The sequence below is a fragment of the Hyposmocoma kahamanoa genome, unplaced genomic scaffold, assembly GCF_003589595.1.
Source record: "Hyposmocoma kahamanoa isolate Upper Pololo Valley unplaced genomic scaffold, ASM358959v1 63, whole genome shotgun sequence".
NCBI classification, from domain to species: domain Eukaryota; kingdom Metazoa; phylum Arthropoda; class Insecta; order Lepidoptera; family Cosmopterigidae; genus Hyposmocoma; species Hyposmocoma kahamanoa.
The window spans coordinates 20,094,806-20,110,687 of record NW_020653851.1 but is presented as its reverse complement, the minus strand read 5'-3'; the positions used below and the strand labels follow the sequence as shown (position 1 = coordinate 20,110,687).

Sequence of the window (15,882 nt, the reverse complement as noted above, 5' to 3'; positions counted from 1 at the left end):
ATTGATGCAAACCACCCTATTCAATATATAAAATAAATAAACACATCACACATTCATCACAATTTTTGCTGTCAGTTTTTTTTTATTGGTTTATAACATAATGATATAGTATTGTTATAGAGTTGTGTGTGAAGGAAATAAACTATATTACTATTATTGTCTTTCGGGGCAGGCTTTCACACACGCGCTATGAAAGAAGTTGGTCGATAACTTTTTTATGCTAAATAGGAGAGTTATCAAATTTTACTTAATCACATTGTTTCATGACTTTCGTATTATTTTTATGATTTTCATTTGTGATAAAAGCACTTTACTTAGACATATGATCACGTGTGACTCTATTATAACAAGGTTACGATTTGTCCATATTCGCTATAAACAGTGTTATGACGCTCGAACCTAAATTTAATAAGAGCTACCTCAGGAACTTTTATACAAACTTTTACATATCTAAATAAAAGAAAGTCAATTTAAGGACAATTAAAAAATAAAAATGATTTGTCTACTAGGTCTCTATACAAAGCCTGGAATGAAGCATTAAAAGGAAAACCTTTGAGCCCGATAATGGCGTACCTGACTGATAAAACTCCAATGAAGCGATGGGATGGATCTGTAGAAGGAATCGTCAGGGCTTTCCAGAAAGTAGCTAGAGGGTAAGAAGAAAAAGAAGATTTGTGTTTTTTTTATAATATCAAGTGACGGGACGAACAAGTCGTGCGCCTGATGGTAAGCTACACACCTGTTCAGAACAGTTGCAGTGCCACTCAGACCTTCAAATCGCAAAAATCTGAGGAGCACTGCCACTGCGCCCGTCACCATGAGACATAAGTTGACAAGTCCCACGTGCTTGCAATTTCACCAGCACCCCTTCAAAACAGGATTACAATAATGCTAACATTACTGCTTGGCAGCAGAAATAGGTAAGGTGGCAGTACTTCCCTGGACGAACTCTTTCACTAGGCGTTCTACAGCTTACAAATATATGTATAAACATATATTTCCAAGAAACATATTTGTAGTTGTAGGAATTCATAAAAATACTTATACTGCAGTGTAATTCAAATTACAATTAAAAATATTTATTTTCAGACAACAGGATCCAGTGGTATTATATTCCTTAAAGTCTAAAATGTTATGTACTTACGAGGCGTCATTTTACATCTGTAAAATAATGACTATTAGGAGAGAGGTTTAAAGATTCTATAAACGAAATTAGTCTATAACTTTTTAACCTTAAGTGTCATTATTACCTCAGCTCGAATTGAATTTTTTTCCATGCTGAATCGGTTCTACTGCGACATTGGCTTTATTTCGAAATTAAATGTCGTATACTATACGAGTTATATTTAGTTTAGTTGATATTAAAAAAAAAACATTAATATGTTTAAATTACCTATTGAACGCATTTTTAGGAATCTTGTTTTCACGCCGTATCTACTATCATTTATTCTGTGTATATCGTCAATATTACTATATATTTTCTTCAAAGTGATTGATTCAACACTTTCGGTGTTATGCGGAATCAACCAAAGCCATTTGAGGTTATATCTACGCTTAAATGGGAGAATTATACAATTTTATACGTGTAGTTAACACGGAAAAAAATATGTGTAGTTAGTATTAATTAATGACTTTTTTGTCACAAAAAACGTGTGACCACATGTGAATCTAGGTTTAATTGATATATATTATATAAACTGACACATTTAACATTTCCAAAGAAAAATAGAAACATGTGCGGCGAACATCGACAAGTATAGGAAGAGAGGACTGTCTCCAGAAGATGCTTGGAATTCCACGTCTGTTCAATTTGTTGCCGCTACTGAAGTAAGTTGCGTAATTGGCTCGCTATCTTTGTTTTTCATTTTTAATCTTTACAATATTATCTCATTGTACATATCGTCAATTGTTTGTGCTTTTTGACGGATGCTATCATTGACTTACAAATAAATGGACGACGGGTCTAATACAAAAACCACGAAAAAAATGTCCCAAGTCAACCTATTTAAATGTAGTGACATGTAAAGGAATATGAAAAAGCTAAAACGTTGAATTTAAATTGTAATGTCATCGCAGTACTGTCTAATTTTGCTTGCTTCGCTGTCAGAAGAAACAAACGAAGACTAAAGCGTGAATGACGCTCTGTATACGATTTTAACGCCCTATAAGTTCGGACACTGTTTAGCGCGGACCCGACGTCCATATAATTGTAAGTCAATGGATACTATGCATTATTGTCGTACGATTATTATTTTTAGTATTAATGACTCTTTACAGTTTTTGGACGGCAATCGTTCTTTTCTTATTTTCTTAATCAGAAATATTTATTGTATGAATTGATAGAATAAAGGTGTTACTTACATTAAATTGTATTCACAGTACTTACCTAAGACGGGCATACAATGTCTTAAAACTGCAGTCAACTTGTCAAAAGTACAAGTCGTCGCACTAGTATATGCGCGTATGTAGCATGGGTAAAAAACGCGTATCTGCATGAAACTAAATTTTACAGGAGAGGGATTTAACGTTATTACTTTGTTGTTTCTATGGCCACGACTTTCATTTTTGCACAGTAACCATTAAAATAAATGTACTAGTGGTTGAAACTTTTAGACGGAAAATCAAGTATATTGCCAAAAAAATACTTAATTATCAGTCATACCGACTACCTGGGTATGTTAACATATTAAACGGTTTGTCATTTATCTTCTAGGAACAATAAAATTTAAAATAATCATAGCCATTATTAATATATTCCAGTTTTTCGCTACCTCTAAAATTGTACCAGTGCATGACAGGCAAAATTTCTAATGTCCCAATAGTTGACTATGGCACAGTGAGATCGGAGTACCAGTATTTGACAGGACGTTATGTTAAGTTCTCATAGTTATTTAAACGCATTAATCACTTTATAACAATAAATTAAAAAAAATAAGAAAAAACCACAATCAATCACGACGCTTTTATTAAAATTAATAAATACTTACTTACCTTTGTAGTCAAGGTAAGTAAGTGAGTGCAAAAACATACAAAATATAAACTAGGAATAGAAAATATACGGATGTAACAGAAGGTGTAGTTATATTAAAGGACTTGGGTCCTTTAATAATGCGTACTTCATCTAGAGTCTCTGTGCAAAATTTTAGATAAAAATGAGTTACTAAAATGTTGATACAAATTTAATGAAATTTGAAGTTAGTAAAATTTTATACAGTGAAATAATCCGCGGTACCCCACATTTCCTAGCAGCTGCTGCGATAGGAATGAATCTTGATACTTCGTCTACCGCCTTCAATACGTCATCATTAGAATAAGGCGACAGCCTTAGTGGCATTTTTTCATTGAACAATATCGGTAACCAATATTTGACACTAGTTACGCCCTAGTGTCAAACACTAGGGCGTAACTAGTCCTCAATATACAACTGTCAATTATTGGGTCCCATAGTAAAACAATCTTTGACACCCATGTCGAACACTACTCTGACTACCCGTAGAAACTTGTCACTAACAGAGTAATCCAAATTTATGTTCTCCGTCCTTACCAAATGGTCGAAATTAAGTTTTAAAAAATATTAATATATACGAGTGCTTGACATGGGTGTCAACTACTAGTAAACATTAAAATTTTGGGCCAGTGTTTGACATGCCTCTAAAATAAAATTAATTGTTTTTACAGTTATCTAATAATTTTAATTAACACTTACCGGTAATTAATAATATTCCGCCTGATAAATTCACTTAAACTACTCAAAGTCTTAGCGATTTCTATAACAAGAGCGACACACGTTACACTCCGATCACTTGCTCACAAAGACTTTCGCCATATTCAAAAATTATTGAATGAATCGATGAAAGCTTTTAAATTAAATTCCAAGATGTCGTTGCAAGTACATTTAACACGGTTTTGGAGTAATATCAAAATTTTTTTTTCTTATTTTTCGTGAAAAAATGCAAAAGTGTCATACATTGGGACAGTGTCAACCACTGGGACATTTACCTTAATTTATCATGGCATAAAATTAATTTAGATTAGACACAGAGACTAAACCCGTGCCCGACCTAGGTAACATCTATCAAATTGTTTAATCGCGTTTATTCCCGCGTTCAAATGGTGGGTTTACGTCGACATTCAATTGGGCGTGATTAACGGTAGGCATTCCGTTAGTCGCATGACGAATTGATGGTTGATAACTTAACCTAGCTACTACTTGCTAGTGATTCTATAAATTCGTATTGAAAGAAGATTATGTAATACAATTAATTAGCATTCACATGTGAAATAACAGCCCATAGAGCAGCGATTCCTAACCTTTGCAATTTTGATACCCCTATGACCTATCAGGGGAATCGATTTTTTTTATCCAACCAAGACCAAGCGCCCAAACGACGGATCGGATAAGTCGCGCGCCTGGTGGTAAGCTGCACGCCTGTCTATAACAGTTGCATTGTCGCTCAGAGCTTTAAATCGCGATGATCTGAGGGGCCAGCGCCCCATCGTCTGTGGCAGTGCACTGCCCCCCGAGACATAAGTTGACAAGTCCCATGTGCCTGTATTTTACTCTCAGCCTTAAAATAAATTGCACCAAATACGAGTATAATATGTTCTTACAATATCATTAATTACTTTCAGTGTTATGGTGGGTATTGTTTCACATTCGCAAGTTTTTTTAATGTTGTGTTTTATTTCTCTCAAAACTTTTCACAAGTCTTGTTTCATATGAGATGATTTCTGGTCTTTGTTTTTTTACTGTCACTAAAGTTGAGAAACCACTCTCATATCTATAAGTTGTTGGTAAATTTGTTACTTAATTACCCCCGCAGAATAGCTGTTTTACCTCTGGGGGTAATAAACCTGAGGTTCTGAAACCATGACATCATCATGTTATTTTACAATGATGTTAATGTGCTTTTAGCAGTTCAGGTCTCAGTTATGATATTGGAAGAAAGTTTTTATTTCTACTTATTGGATAACACATTATTAGAAACTTGAATAGTCTTGGTGACTCACTCATATATTTTTTTACCGGGGTTAGGTTAGTACTTCCAACAAAGGGTATAGGATATCAAGGGTACAGGAACCAAACTTCAAGTAGTTGAAAGCACGGACCAAATTAAGAAAAGTTTTCCTCTATGGTGACCGGTGACTCTACGGTTTTCACTGTGGATGTTGGATGGAAAGGTCCCGGGTTCGATTCCTGACAGAACCAATTTGGGAAATAAACTTTTCTAATTTGGTTCTGGTCTTAGTACTCCATCAATGATCCAGATGCTTGCAATGCAAAAGACACCCTTAATACATCGTGTTAATTGTGTTACCAATTTAAGTATTGCGTCGCGGACAGTGCAAACACGTGTATGTAATATTGGTAAAAAAGCTCGTATCTGCATCCAACCAAATTTCACAGGAGAGGGATTTAACATGATTACTTTGTTGTTTCAATGGCCACGAATTTCATTTTTGCACAGTAAGCATTAATTTATATTGTCTACAGACTGATAACAACAGATTCCCGTAAATCACACTAATTTGATTGTCACGACATTTACGCGGATTTAATTTAGTCTTTAAATTACCGAAATGGAAACTCATAATCCAATGCTAGTTAAGCGTAATTGCACTATCCCCGATCATTGGTTTAAGATGTACTTAAGGTTTGTGCAAGTGGACATTAGAGATTCATTTGATTATTTTGGAGATGGGAAAAGTGTGACTATCAATTTCTGATGATTGTTTTCTACATAGCAAAATAATAATAATAACAATCACCATCGAGCTGGTCTAAAAAAGGGGAAGTCTCTGAATTATACAGAGTAACGGAATAAATTCTATGAGACCCAGAATATTCTGTTAAATTGGCTGTAACGGGAAATCAACCCAGGACTTCCTCAATTTGCAACCACAGTGTCGATCGACGAAGGTTTTAAAAATAGATTAGAACTTTAATATATTTTAATTATAGGCCCATTGCCGTGCGTTCGTCCTGAAGACTTACAAGGAAGAAATCGACAGGAATACAGCTACGATGTCGGCTACATTGAAAAAAGTCCTGAACCAGCTGAACGAGATGTATTGCGTCTACTGGGCATTGGAGAAAGTTGGAGATTTACTTTTGGTAAGACGAGAATCTATTGTAATGTATATGGTCTTTTATTTCAAATATTTTATAATAATTGTTAAGTTTTTTATTTAAGAGGGAGCAGAGGAAAAATTCCTAATCTTCGATTTGATTTTAGTGGGGTATATCCACTTTAAAGTTAAAAATAAAATATTGTATGAGTAACTACACGATATATTCAAGCATAGACACTAATCAGAAACATAAAACAATAAAGTTTCCTTGATAGATAAAAATCACGAAATGACCTCTAATTTTCACATTTTTTCGATTCATCATCGAAATGCTACAGGTTATTAGGACAAAATTTAGATAATTAATTATATTTATCGAGAACTGTCACTACGGATTTTTTTAATCCCTTTAGTTTTAGAGTTATTCCGCTAAAACGAATTTGGCACTTTTAATGCGCAAAATTCAACATACGTCGCATGTCACGCGAACTTCAAGCATATATTTGTTTCACAAATTTGGGCGGAGCCAACGTCAAAACTTTTTTGGTATGCTCCCTCTTAATGTCACGATGTTTTACCGCGATATACAATTATTTTTGTCAAATTGCGTCACTAGTTTTTTGTAATGATTTATACAAAGATCGAACACTTAGAAAAATCCTTCGATCCGGCTGGATTCGAACCAACGTTTTCTAGCAAACCGTAGCAGACGCTATGCCAACTAAGCCACGGAACGAACCAAAGGACCTTACGATTTTTTCTATGTGCTTGTTGCAGATCTCTGTTTGAGCTTTTCTACTAACTCTACTACTTTTAACATTTTTGCCGTAGCGTCGTCCGAACGAAATCTATTTCTTTATTCAGCCAGGTACCTTTACAGCTACCAGCGACTGACTAAAGATTTCCATGATATTCAATTATTTCTGTGAATTTATTCCATTAGTTTATTCCGTTCGGCAACACCGACGATGTTGCTGTACCTGGCGGGACTACATTACTCCATGAACTCTGAGGAGATAGTGGAGTACATCAGTCTAAATAAATACACCCTGAGCGGTTGGAGTCCCGCCACAACGTAAATTTTAATTCATTTAGATCAATGAAAGTGCCGACCGAACATCTATCGGCCTTCATGAAGGAAGAGTTTTGGCCGAAGGGTGTCATATATCGGCGATTCCGCGGCCGGTTACCTGACACCAGATTGCGTAATACGTCGCCGACAAGTGCAATTAGTTAGAAATATTGTTATTATTATATTGTATATATGTTAGTCCTCAAGGTATATATTATAAGGGTCATGTGGCCTGAAATAAATGTCTAAATAAAATAAAAATAAAATAAGTTTGTTATAATTATTGACAGCTTCGGTGTCGAGTGGCTTGCACACCGGTTTTCATGGTGTCGCCATCTTTGAGGTCCCAGGTTCGATCCCCGGCCGGGTCAGAGTAGAAACTAACTTTTCTATATTGTCTCGGGTCTGGGTGTTTATGGTACCGTCGTTGTTTCCGATTTCCATAACGCAAGTGCTTTAGTTACTTACTTTGGGATCAGAGCAACGAATGTGATGTTGTGTAATATTTATTTATTAAAAAAAATATTACTACAAAGATCGCACGCTAAGAAATGCTATTGAAAAAGAAACACTATTTAATAATTATTTATTTCTTCCATGGTGAACAACATATATAAAATATATTTTAATGCTGGTCATTGACTTATAATTATCCTGTGTTTTGTAACACCTCCCTTTGCTTAAAATAGTAACAATGACAAACAAAAACTCCGTAGTGAAGATGACTTCAGCAGTGTTCCCACTGCCACATTTACATTGCAGTACACCAGTGATAACAATGCTACAAAATATTTCAATTTAATAAACAAAATGTATATTAAAAAAACAAATAGCAACCGCTTAAGTAAAAAAATTCGGGTTTTACCTTTGAACGTGAATCAAGTAAAAATAAAAATAATTTATTTTACTTTTTTATTTAATTATTTGAGTCAGGCAACTAATGGCCTATATAACAATAACAATGACAAGGACAATAATAACGCAACACACGCGATACAGGGTTTCCCGCAATAGGGAAACCCTGTATCGCGGGTGTCATAAGCACACACATAATCAACCACAAATTACATCCAAACTCACGAGAGAAATAAATGTAGGCCATACACATATTTCACCCGGCCTGGGTATCGAACCCAGAACCTCTACGTGGCAGTCCAGTATTGTAACCATTCGACTACGGCGGCAGTTATATAAAAACTAAATAACTAATCTACACGAAATGCACTTGTTGGCGACGTGTGGCGCAATCTGGTGTCGGCACGGAAACGCCGATTTACGACACCCTTCGGCCAAACCTCCTTCATAAAGTCGATAGATGTTCGGTTGGCACGTCACTAGAAACGCATTAAAATTCACGTTGTGGCGGGACTCCAACCGCTCGACCCTCAGGATGCATTTGACTTTTAGTCTGATGTACTCCACTGTCTTCCAAACCAAAAAGAAATAACCGACACAGAACTAAACCAATCTGGATGTTCTAGACAGTCGTCTTTACAAATTCACAAATTCATGTAAGGGGCAATGTATACACTTCTATAATAAGATTCCGGTTGATATTCAAAATTTTCCATTAGAGTAGTTTAAGAGTCGTATTCCAGAACTGTACTCAATGCTCAAGTCAGGATTTGAGCAGACTTGAGTATGATTTCAAGCACTGGCAATACGACCCTAATGGCAAGGACTTGAGTATGATTTCAAGTGCTTTGAATCATACTCAATTCCTGACTCGAGCATTGAGTAGAGTTCTAGAATACGACCTTAAAACAAGTGATAAAAAATGTATACCATAGGTTATGGTTATTTTTATTATAGTTTCCGAGTACTTGGACAACAGAAATTTATGGTAGCGACTCGTTTAACTGTTATCATATTTAAAATGTATATAATAAACGATAATAAATAATAATAATAATAACAATAATAATAAATAATAATGGCTTCTAAATGATAATAATAATAGCCTGTATATAGTCTCATTGCTGGGAATATACCTCCTTTCATAATGAGGTCTTAGGTTATAGATACCACGCGGGCTTAATGTTAATTGGGAATTTCACATACATCATTATATTGCTTTGCAGATGTGTGTAGGTTTCCTTACGATGTTTTCCTTCACCGAAAAGCTCATGCTAAATTGCAAATTAAATTTCGCACACAAATTCCTAAAACCCAGAGTTGAATCCCATGACCCTCTTCATGAGAGGCGACAGGTCAAACTATTAGGTTACCACGGCTGTACTGTACCATTAAAATAATAAATATTTATTTACAAAGAGCCCTGAGTTTCTTACTCATTCCTCTCAGCGGAATCTGCCTTACAAATGAGGTTTTTTTTTTTATATAACAAGTGACGGGACGAACAAGTTGTGCGCCTGGAGTTAATCGACACGCATGTCTATAACAGTCGCAGTGACACTCAGATCTTTAAATCGCAAAGTTCTGTCATTCTGAGATATAAGTTGATAAGTCCGATGTGCCTGTAATGTCCCGGGACATTGTCCCCAGCCCATTACACTTCAAAACCCGAACACGGTGATGGTCACATTACTGTTTGGCGGTGGAAATAGGTAAGGTGGCAGTACTTCTCTGGATGAACTTTTTCACAAGTTCCTCTTTTTCTTTTAGCAGTCGAGCTAATGAGTAATAGATTAATCTATGTGACAATTACAAGTGTAATTTGCTCATCTATTATGTTTGTTTAACTTTTGTTCAGATATAATACTATATAATAACTGCCTCTGTGGCCGAACGGTTACCATGCCGGACTGACACGCAGAGGTCCCAGGTTCGATTCCCGGGCCGGGAGAAATATTTGTATGGCCTACATTTATTTCTCTCGTGAGTTTGGGTGTAATTTGTGGTTGTCTATGTGTGTGTCCATGGCACCCGCGACACAGGGTTTCCCTAGTGCGGGGCTATGTTAATTGTGAGCGTTAAAAAAAAAAAAAGTTTTGTTCACTTTAAGATGCTCTTTTATTTAGTACAGTCAAGAATACGTCAAGCTAGAAACTTTGTACTTTGGAGCGTTCTTTTCGTAAGCGGCATAGAGTTGGATTTAAATCTCTAAAATCATAATAATTTGTTATTCATAAATTCACCACCTATTATTATATCTACTATCATGTTAGTAATAAATCCTTTATAATCACAGTACAAAGTACTATAGAACTCGACCTCAAAAGTTCGTAGAATTACATCTATTTGCCAAGATTTATTGAAATAGGTTACCGGACAGTGCGCGAAACTGGACTCATCCCCTAGTTTGCCACTCTGAGAAGTGGAATATTATCTTCAAATTTAAATGGGACCACAACTGAGGTACCCTGTTTCCAACAAAAAAGACTCATCAAAATCGGATCACAAGTCAAAAAAGGCCGGAATTATCGCGTAACATGTATAAAAAAACGCAGTCGAATTGAGAATCTCCTTTTTTTGAAACCGGTTAAAAATTATTCGAAAGTATGAACGGTGTTTGTTGCTAAGCGATGATATGACAAGTAGAGTGTAAATAATACTTAGAGGATGGAAAAAATAATAATATTACAAGCTAATATATAGCTGTCAGTTTAAAGTGTGTATCGAATCAATATTCATTAACTTTTTCCTTCTTAGCCAATCCTAGTATGAACTCTATACCTACTCTTCTTTAGTGATCGTTAATTTAATCTTTGACGATATTAAATCAAGATCCCCTTGTGTGAAAACCGTTACCTCTTCATACGTTTTACCGCTGATTTGACATACAGTTTTGTGAACCCGTTAAACTTCGAAAACGAAACGATGAGTCTTCATATTTTGACCCCACATCAAAACTGGGGCCCGTTGCTAAGATTTTTATCTTTTAATAGTGTATTCTCTATACAATTCCTATTGTAATTCTTTCATATGCCGAAGGCGTGAAAGAACATTAGGAAAAATAAAATATCTTGTAAATAAATAAATGTTTTACCCGCATGGTATTAAGCATAAAAGACTTCCGTGCTAAAATTAAACTTTGGAAATATTATTTATGAAATGCTAATATATATAAGTATAATTTCATACTAGGTATTTACAAGGCACTTAAAGAAAAATATAACATTATTGACAAAAAAATATATAGTATAATAAGCCATTCCAGTTCAAATCTGCCATTACGCAGCTTTTATTACCATAATTATTAATAGTTAGTAGGAATTTTTCTTATTGCTCATCTTTGTATTATACTCCGTCCAACAATTTATTTAATAACGGAGCTAAAATCTCTAAAATTTTTGACGGGGGGAACTCTTTATGGATACCCCAGAGCCCAGGGAGACTCAGGGGTTATGTGGGACTCTCCCTCCAGACTGGAGGTCCTACCCCACTAAAACCCCCCCGGGTTTCCCTCTCGCCGGTTGAGTCGGCGCCGTGGGATCGGTGAACATTCACCACGACGACATATGCATGCCTCCGAAGTTCCGTAATTATTGATATACAACCATAGACAAATCATTTTTTATTTTTTTATTTTAGTGAAGCGACGCTCCTTAGCTCCGACATTTATCGAGCCAAATGATTATGTAACAGAGATTATTCAAGTTGATAAATTTTGGTACCTGTCTAACAAATTATAATGAAATGAAATAAATTTTGAATAATTATAATCATTTCTTATTATTTATTAAAATGAATCGTCGGATTCTTCTCCATATGAACGGGAATCATCACTTGAATCCTCATTAACATTTATTATTAATTCTTGAGTACACAAATTGTCAAACGCAACACCACGATGCCAATCAGACTATACCTTTTTTTAAACCCGCTCACGTTTACGATTAAAACTACTTCATAAATAAAGTCGATTGTTATAAAAAATCGAATCGGAAACGCATTAGGACATCAGTAATTGATTAGAATTCGAGCTGTCAAAAGTTAAATAAATAAGTGGACGAAGTATAATAACTTATAACAAAGTATCGTGTGTAAAGTATCGTGATAGTTGAACACCATGATGTTCAATAAATTTAAAGTATAATTAAAAGTGACTTATAAATTGTTCCTTAGTGGTAATTATTATGTTAGTTGTTGCCTCTCAAAGATCTCTGCCACTGTGCCCGTTAACAAGTCCCATGTGCCTGTAATTTCACCAGCACCCTTACCTTTTGAAACAGGAACTGCGTTCCGCTCACATGACTACTTGGCGACAGAAATAGATAAGGTGGCAGTACTTCCCTGGACTAACTCTTTCACAAGGAGCTCTACTGCTACCAAACAGTTAAACATAGAATAGGGTTGCAAAGCAACGTATGTCCAACCTTTGACCCGAAAATGACCAACTTTTGAAGTTCTTTCATCTTAATACAAATTTACATTGGACCCGTAATAGTAAACATATGACGTACCTATAAACTAGATTCTTTTTTAATAACATTTAGTGACGGGACGAACAAGACGTGGGCCTGACGGTAAGCTACACGCTTGTCCATAACAGTTACTGTGCCACTCAGAGCTTTAAATTGCAAAGATCCGAGGGGCCGATCTACGATCTACGACTAGATACTACGCCGATCACCCTGATATGTTAACAAGTCCCATGTGCCTGTAATTTCACCAGCACCCTTCTAAACCGGAACGCAGTAATGCGCGCAGAACACGCACATTACTGTTTCGCGGCAGAAATAGATATGGTGATAGTACTTCCCTGGACGAACTCTTTCACAAGGAGCTCTACTGCTACTAAACGGTTATGCGGTTGCAAAGTAACGTGTGACCAACCTTTGACCCGAAAATGACCAACTTTTGAAGTTCTTTCGTTTTAATACAAATTTACATTGGACTAATATTGGCCATAATAGTAAACATATGACGTACCTATGAAATAGATTTGTATAATAACTCCCTAAATCGTGATTCATAAGTTCATCTATACAGTTATGCGGTTTATTGCGTTAAGAGGTCAATATTCTTCAGCAAAAAGCAATGGACAGATCGTTCAAGTTCATAGGAGATAGTAATTTGAACCGGTTCTATATTGGCCATTATCAGAGCTATTATACAGAATATTGGGTTAGATGCAAGATAAGCTATTGTGATTTTAGCTCTGTTATTAGATTAGCGGATTTTTTGATTAGAAATTAGTTTTTTTTACCGTTTCTGTGTCACGTTTTTAGTGACTGATTTGTAATTCATCAAAATCTTGGATCTTCGTCCCATTTACATGAGCTTTTTTTATATTATCAAATGACAGGACGGACAAGTCATGCGCCTTATGGTAAGCTACACGCCTGTTCACAACAGTTGCATTGCCACTCAGAACATTAAATCGCAAAAATTTGAGGGGCATTGCCACTGAGCCCGTCACTAACATCACAGGTGGCAGTACTTCCCTGTACGTACTCTTGCACAAGGAGCTAAGCTTAGCTTAATAATGTGTCAAACAACCACACCAGTTACTTAATAATCTTTATTGTTGCAGTACACAGCAATTTCGGGGCCGGACGTGCAAGAATTGCAGAAGAGATACGAGGATCTCTTGGAGAATATACGCCCGAATGCAGTGGGGCTGGTTGATGCTTTCGATTTTAGAGATGAGGTAAAGTTGAATTTGGTATAAAGTCGTATTTTTTTAGCCAGACAAGACACCATTGCTACTATGAGTACCAGAGTAACGGAATCAACTTTAGGACACTACCTATAACATCCAGACAAGAACCAATATAGAAAAAAATCATTTCCCAAGTAGGTCTTACCGGGAATCGAATCCGGGATCTTCTCCAATAACAATGCAAACCACCCTAGGCCACCGAGGTTATTAAATATGTATTTTTTTATGATGATAAGTCACGGGACGAACAAATCGTGTGCCTGGTTTTAAGCGACACGCTTGTCTATAGCATTTGCAGAGCCACTCAGAGCTTTAAATATATATATGGGGCTGCCCCCGTTCTGTAGTGCGTCCGGCATGTTTAAGTTTCGACGCAGTTGTACGGAAACGCATTTCGTCGACCATGAGCAGGATGCGTGGCAGCGGTAACAGCCTTCTGAACACCATATCGGAGGATGTAGCGTGTCCGATATTGTGCCATTGGACCAGAATTCATGACACCAAGAAGGGCTGGTGACATGAATTCTAATTCCGCATACCTATTGTTAATTTCTATTATTTATTTTTAAGTGTTTCTATTTTAAGTATTTTATTAAGTGTAATTTACTAACATAGTCCTAAGTTTTTGATTGTTACTAATAAAGTGGATCAATGATCTTAAATAAATTATTATTATTATTTAAATCGCAAAGATCTGAGGAACACTGTCACTGCGCCTGTCACCCTGAGACATAAGTTGACATGTGCCTGTAATTTCACCAGCACCCTTCAAAACCTTGGCAGTAGAAATATGTCGGCAAGGATACTTCCTTGGACGAACTCTTTCACAAGAATCTCTACTGCTACTTAATGTATGTAATAATCATTAGAAGTACTTTATTTGCTAGTAAATTATGCGAATATTTTACTCAATAAAGAGATTTAGTTCACGTTAATCGATCTGCGTAATCTGATGGAGTCGAAATCGTCTTTTCCTCATATTCCCTAAAGGAATAAACTAATTTCACAAAGTGATTTTAAAAATCTTGATGCAACGTATGGCGTCACATTATTCTCCGGCTAAGGGTATCGGATTGTTTCCTTATTATTATTATTATTTTTATGATACCAAGTGACGCAACCTGGTGGTAAGCGACACGCCTGTCCATTAAATCACTAAGATCTAAAGGGCACTGCCGCTGCGCCTGTCATCCTGAGACGTAAGTTGACAAGTCCCACGTGCCTGTTATTTAATCTGCTGATTTCCTGTTGGTGCTTCACCGATAGAAATTTTGCTTAATTGTAAACATAGTTACTATTGCCAAGACTATAAACCAAAATGTTATCAGAGCTCAGGACTAAATAAGCCCTTACTTTTACAATCATACAAACAATTGTGGCACGTTGTATATTATGACAATCCATTGTTGAATATTCAGTTCTATTGTTGTAAGCCTTCGTTCACACGGTATTGTTTTGCAAGTGTTTTAACGTATTCGATTATAAACGGATAGACAGCGGCGTGTTCACACGATATATTTTCATGCGTTTAAAAGACGGATAGCTGCCGTATTCACACAGCAATCGCGTCGAGAACACGTCTGTGATGGATCCACGCTTTGTTGCACTTTTGTATTGGAAAAGAAGACCAAACGACTTTGCCGCCGAAAGAAGAGAAGGTATTGGGCTCATCCAATAAATAAAAAAGCAGTTCGGACAAACACATTTGAAAAATTGTATGGAAAAAACGAGCCTTTATTCCACTAAAGATATCAATAAATCTTTGTTCACTGAAGATTCGCTGGTCATTTTGTATTAATAAAATTATGCGTGCCCTCCTTCCAAAAGATACTTTAATACTAGACGCCGATGTTCGGTGACTATTCGATAAAAAACGTATGACTTATCGCCGTTTGACAGAGATGCATTAATACTATGCGCCACTGTATATCGAACACGTTAAAGTACATTCGATTTGCTTGACAAGTCCGTTGCGTATTCGATAAATGTATAGTATATATATTTTGCAGGATAAACACCGTGTGAATGGTTCTATATCTAATGTAAGCGCCAATGTTTATTCAGTAATATTTATACTGTAAAAAACGTGCAGTGCAATGCCGTGTGAACGGGGGGTTACTATACCACGGCTTGGAAACATGTAATTTCTGTAATTTGTGTTTTTTTTTTA

The 15,882-nt window shown here is 36.0% G+C and overlaps 1 protein-coding gene across 1 annotated transcript in view; it reads left to right on the top strand.

Moving 5' to 3' along the window:
• The window catches only part of LOC113230031 (probable peroxisomal acyl-coenzyme A oxidase 1), a 21,461-nt gene extending 7,740 nt beyond the window's left edge, over window positions 1–13,721 (top strand). The window contains exons 7-10 of the mRNA XM_026463760.1: window positions 510–653; window positions 1,722–1,827; window positions 5,963–6,115; window positions 13,584–13,721. Coding sequence (XP_026319545.1) covers window positions 510–653; window positions 1,722–1,827; window positions 5,963–6,115; window positions 13,584–13,721 — 541 coding nt within the window. The remainder of the gene's footprint in view (window positions 1–509; window positions 654–1,721; window positions 1,828–5,962; window positions 6,116–13,583) is intronic.
• The last annotated feature ends 2,161 nt before the right edge of the window (window positions 13,722–15,882 follow it).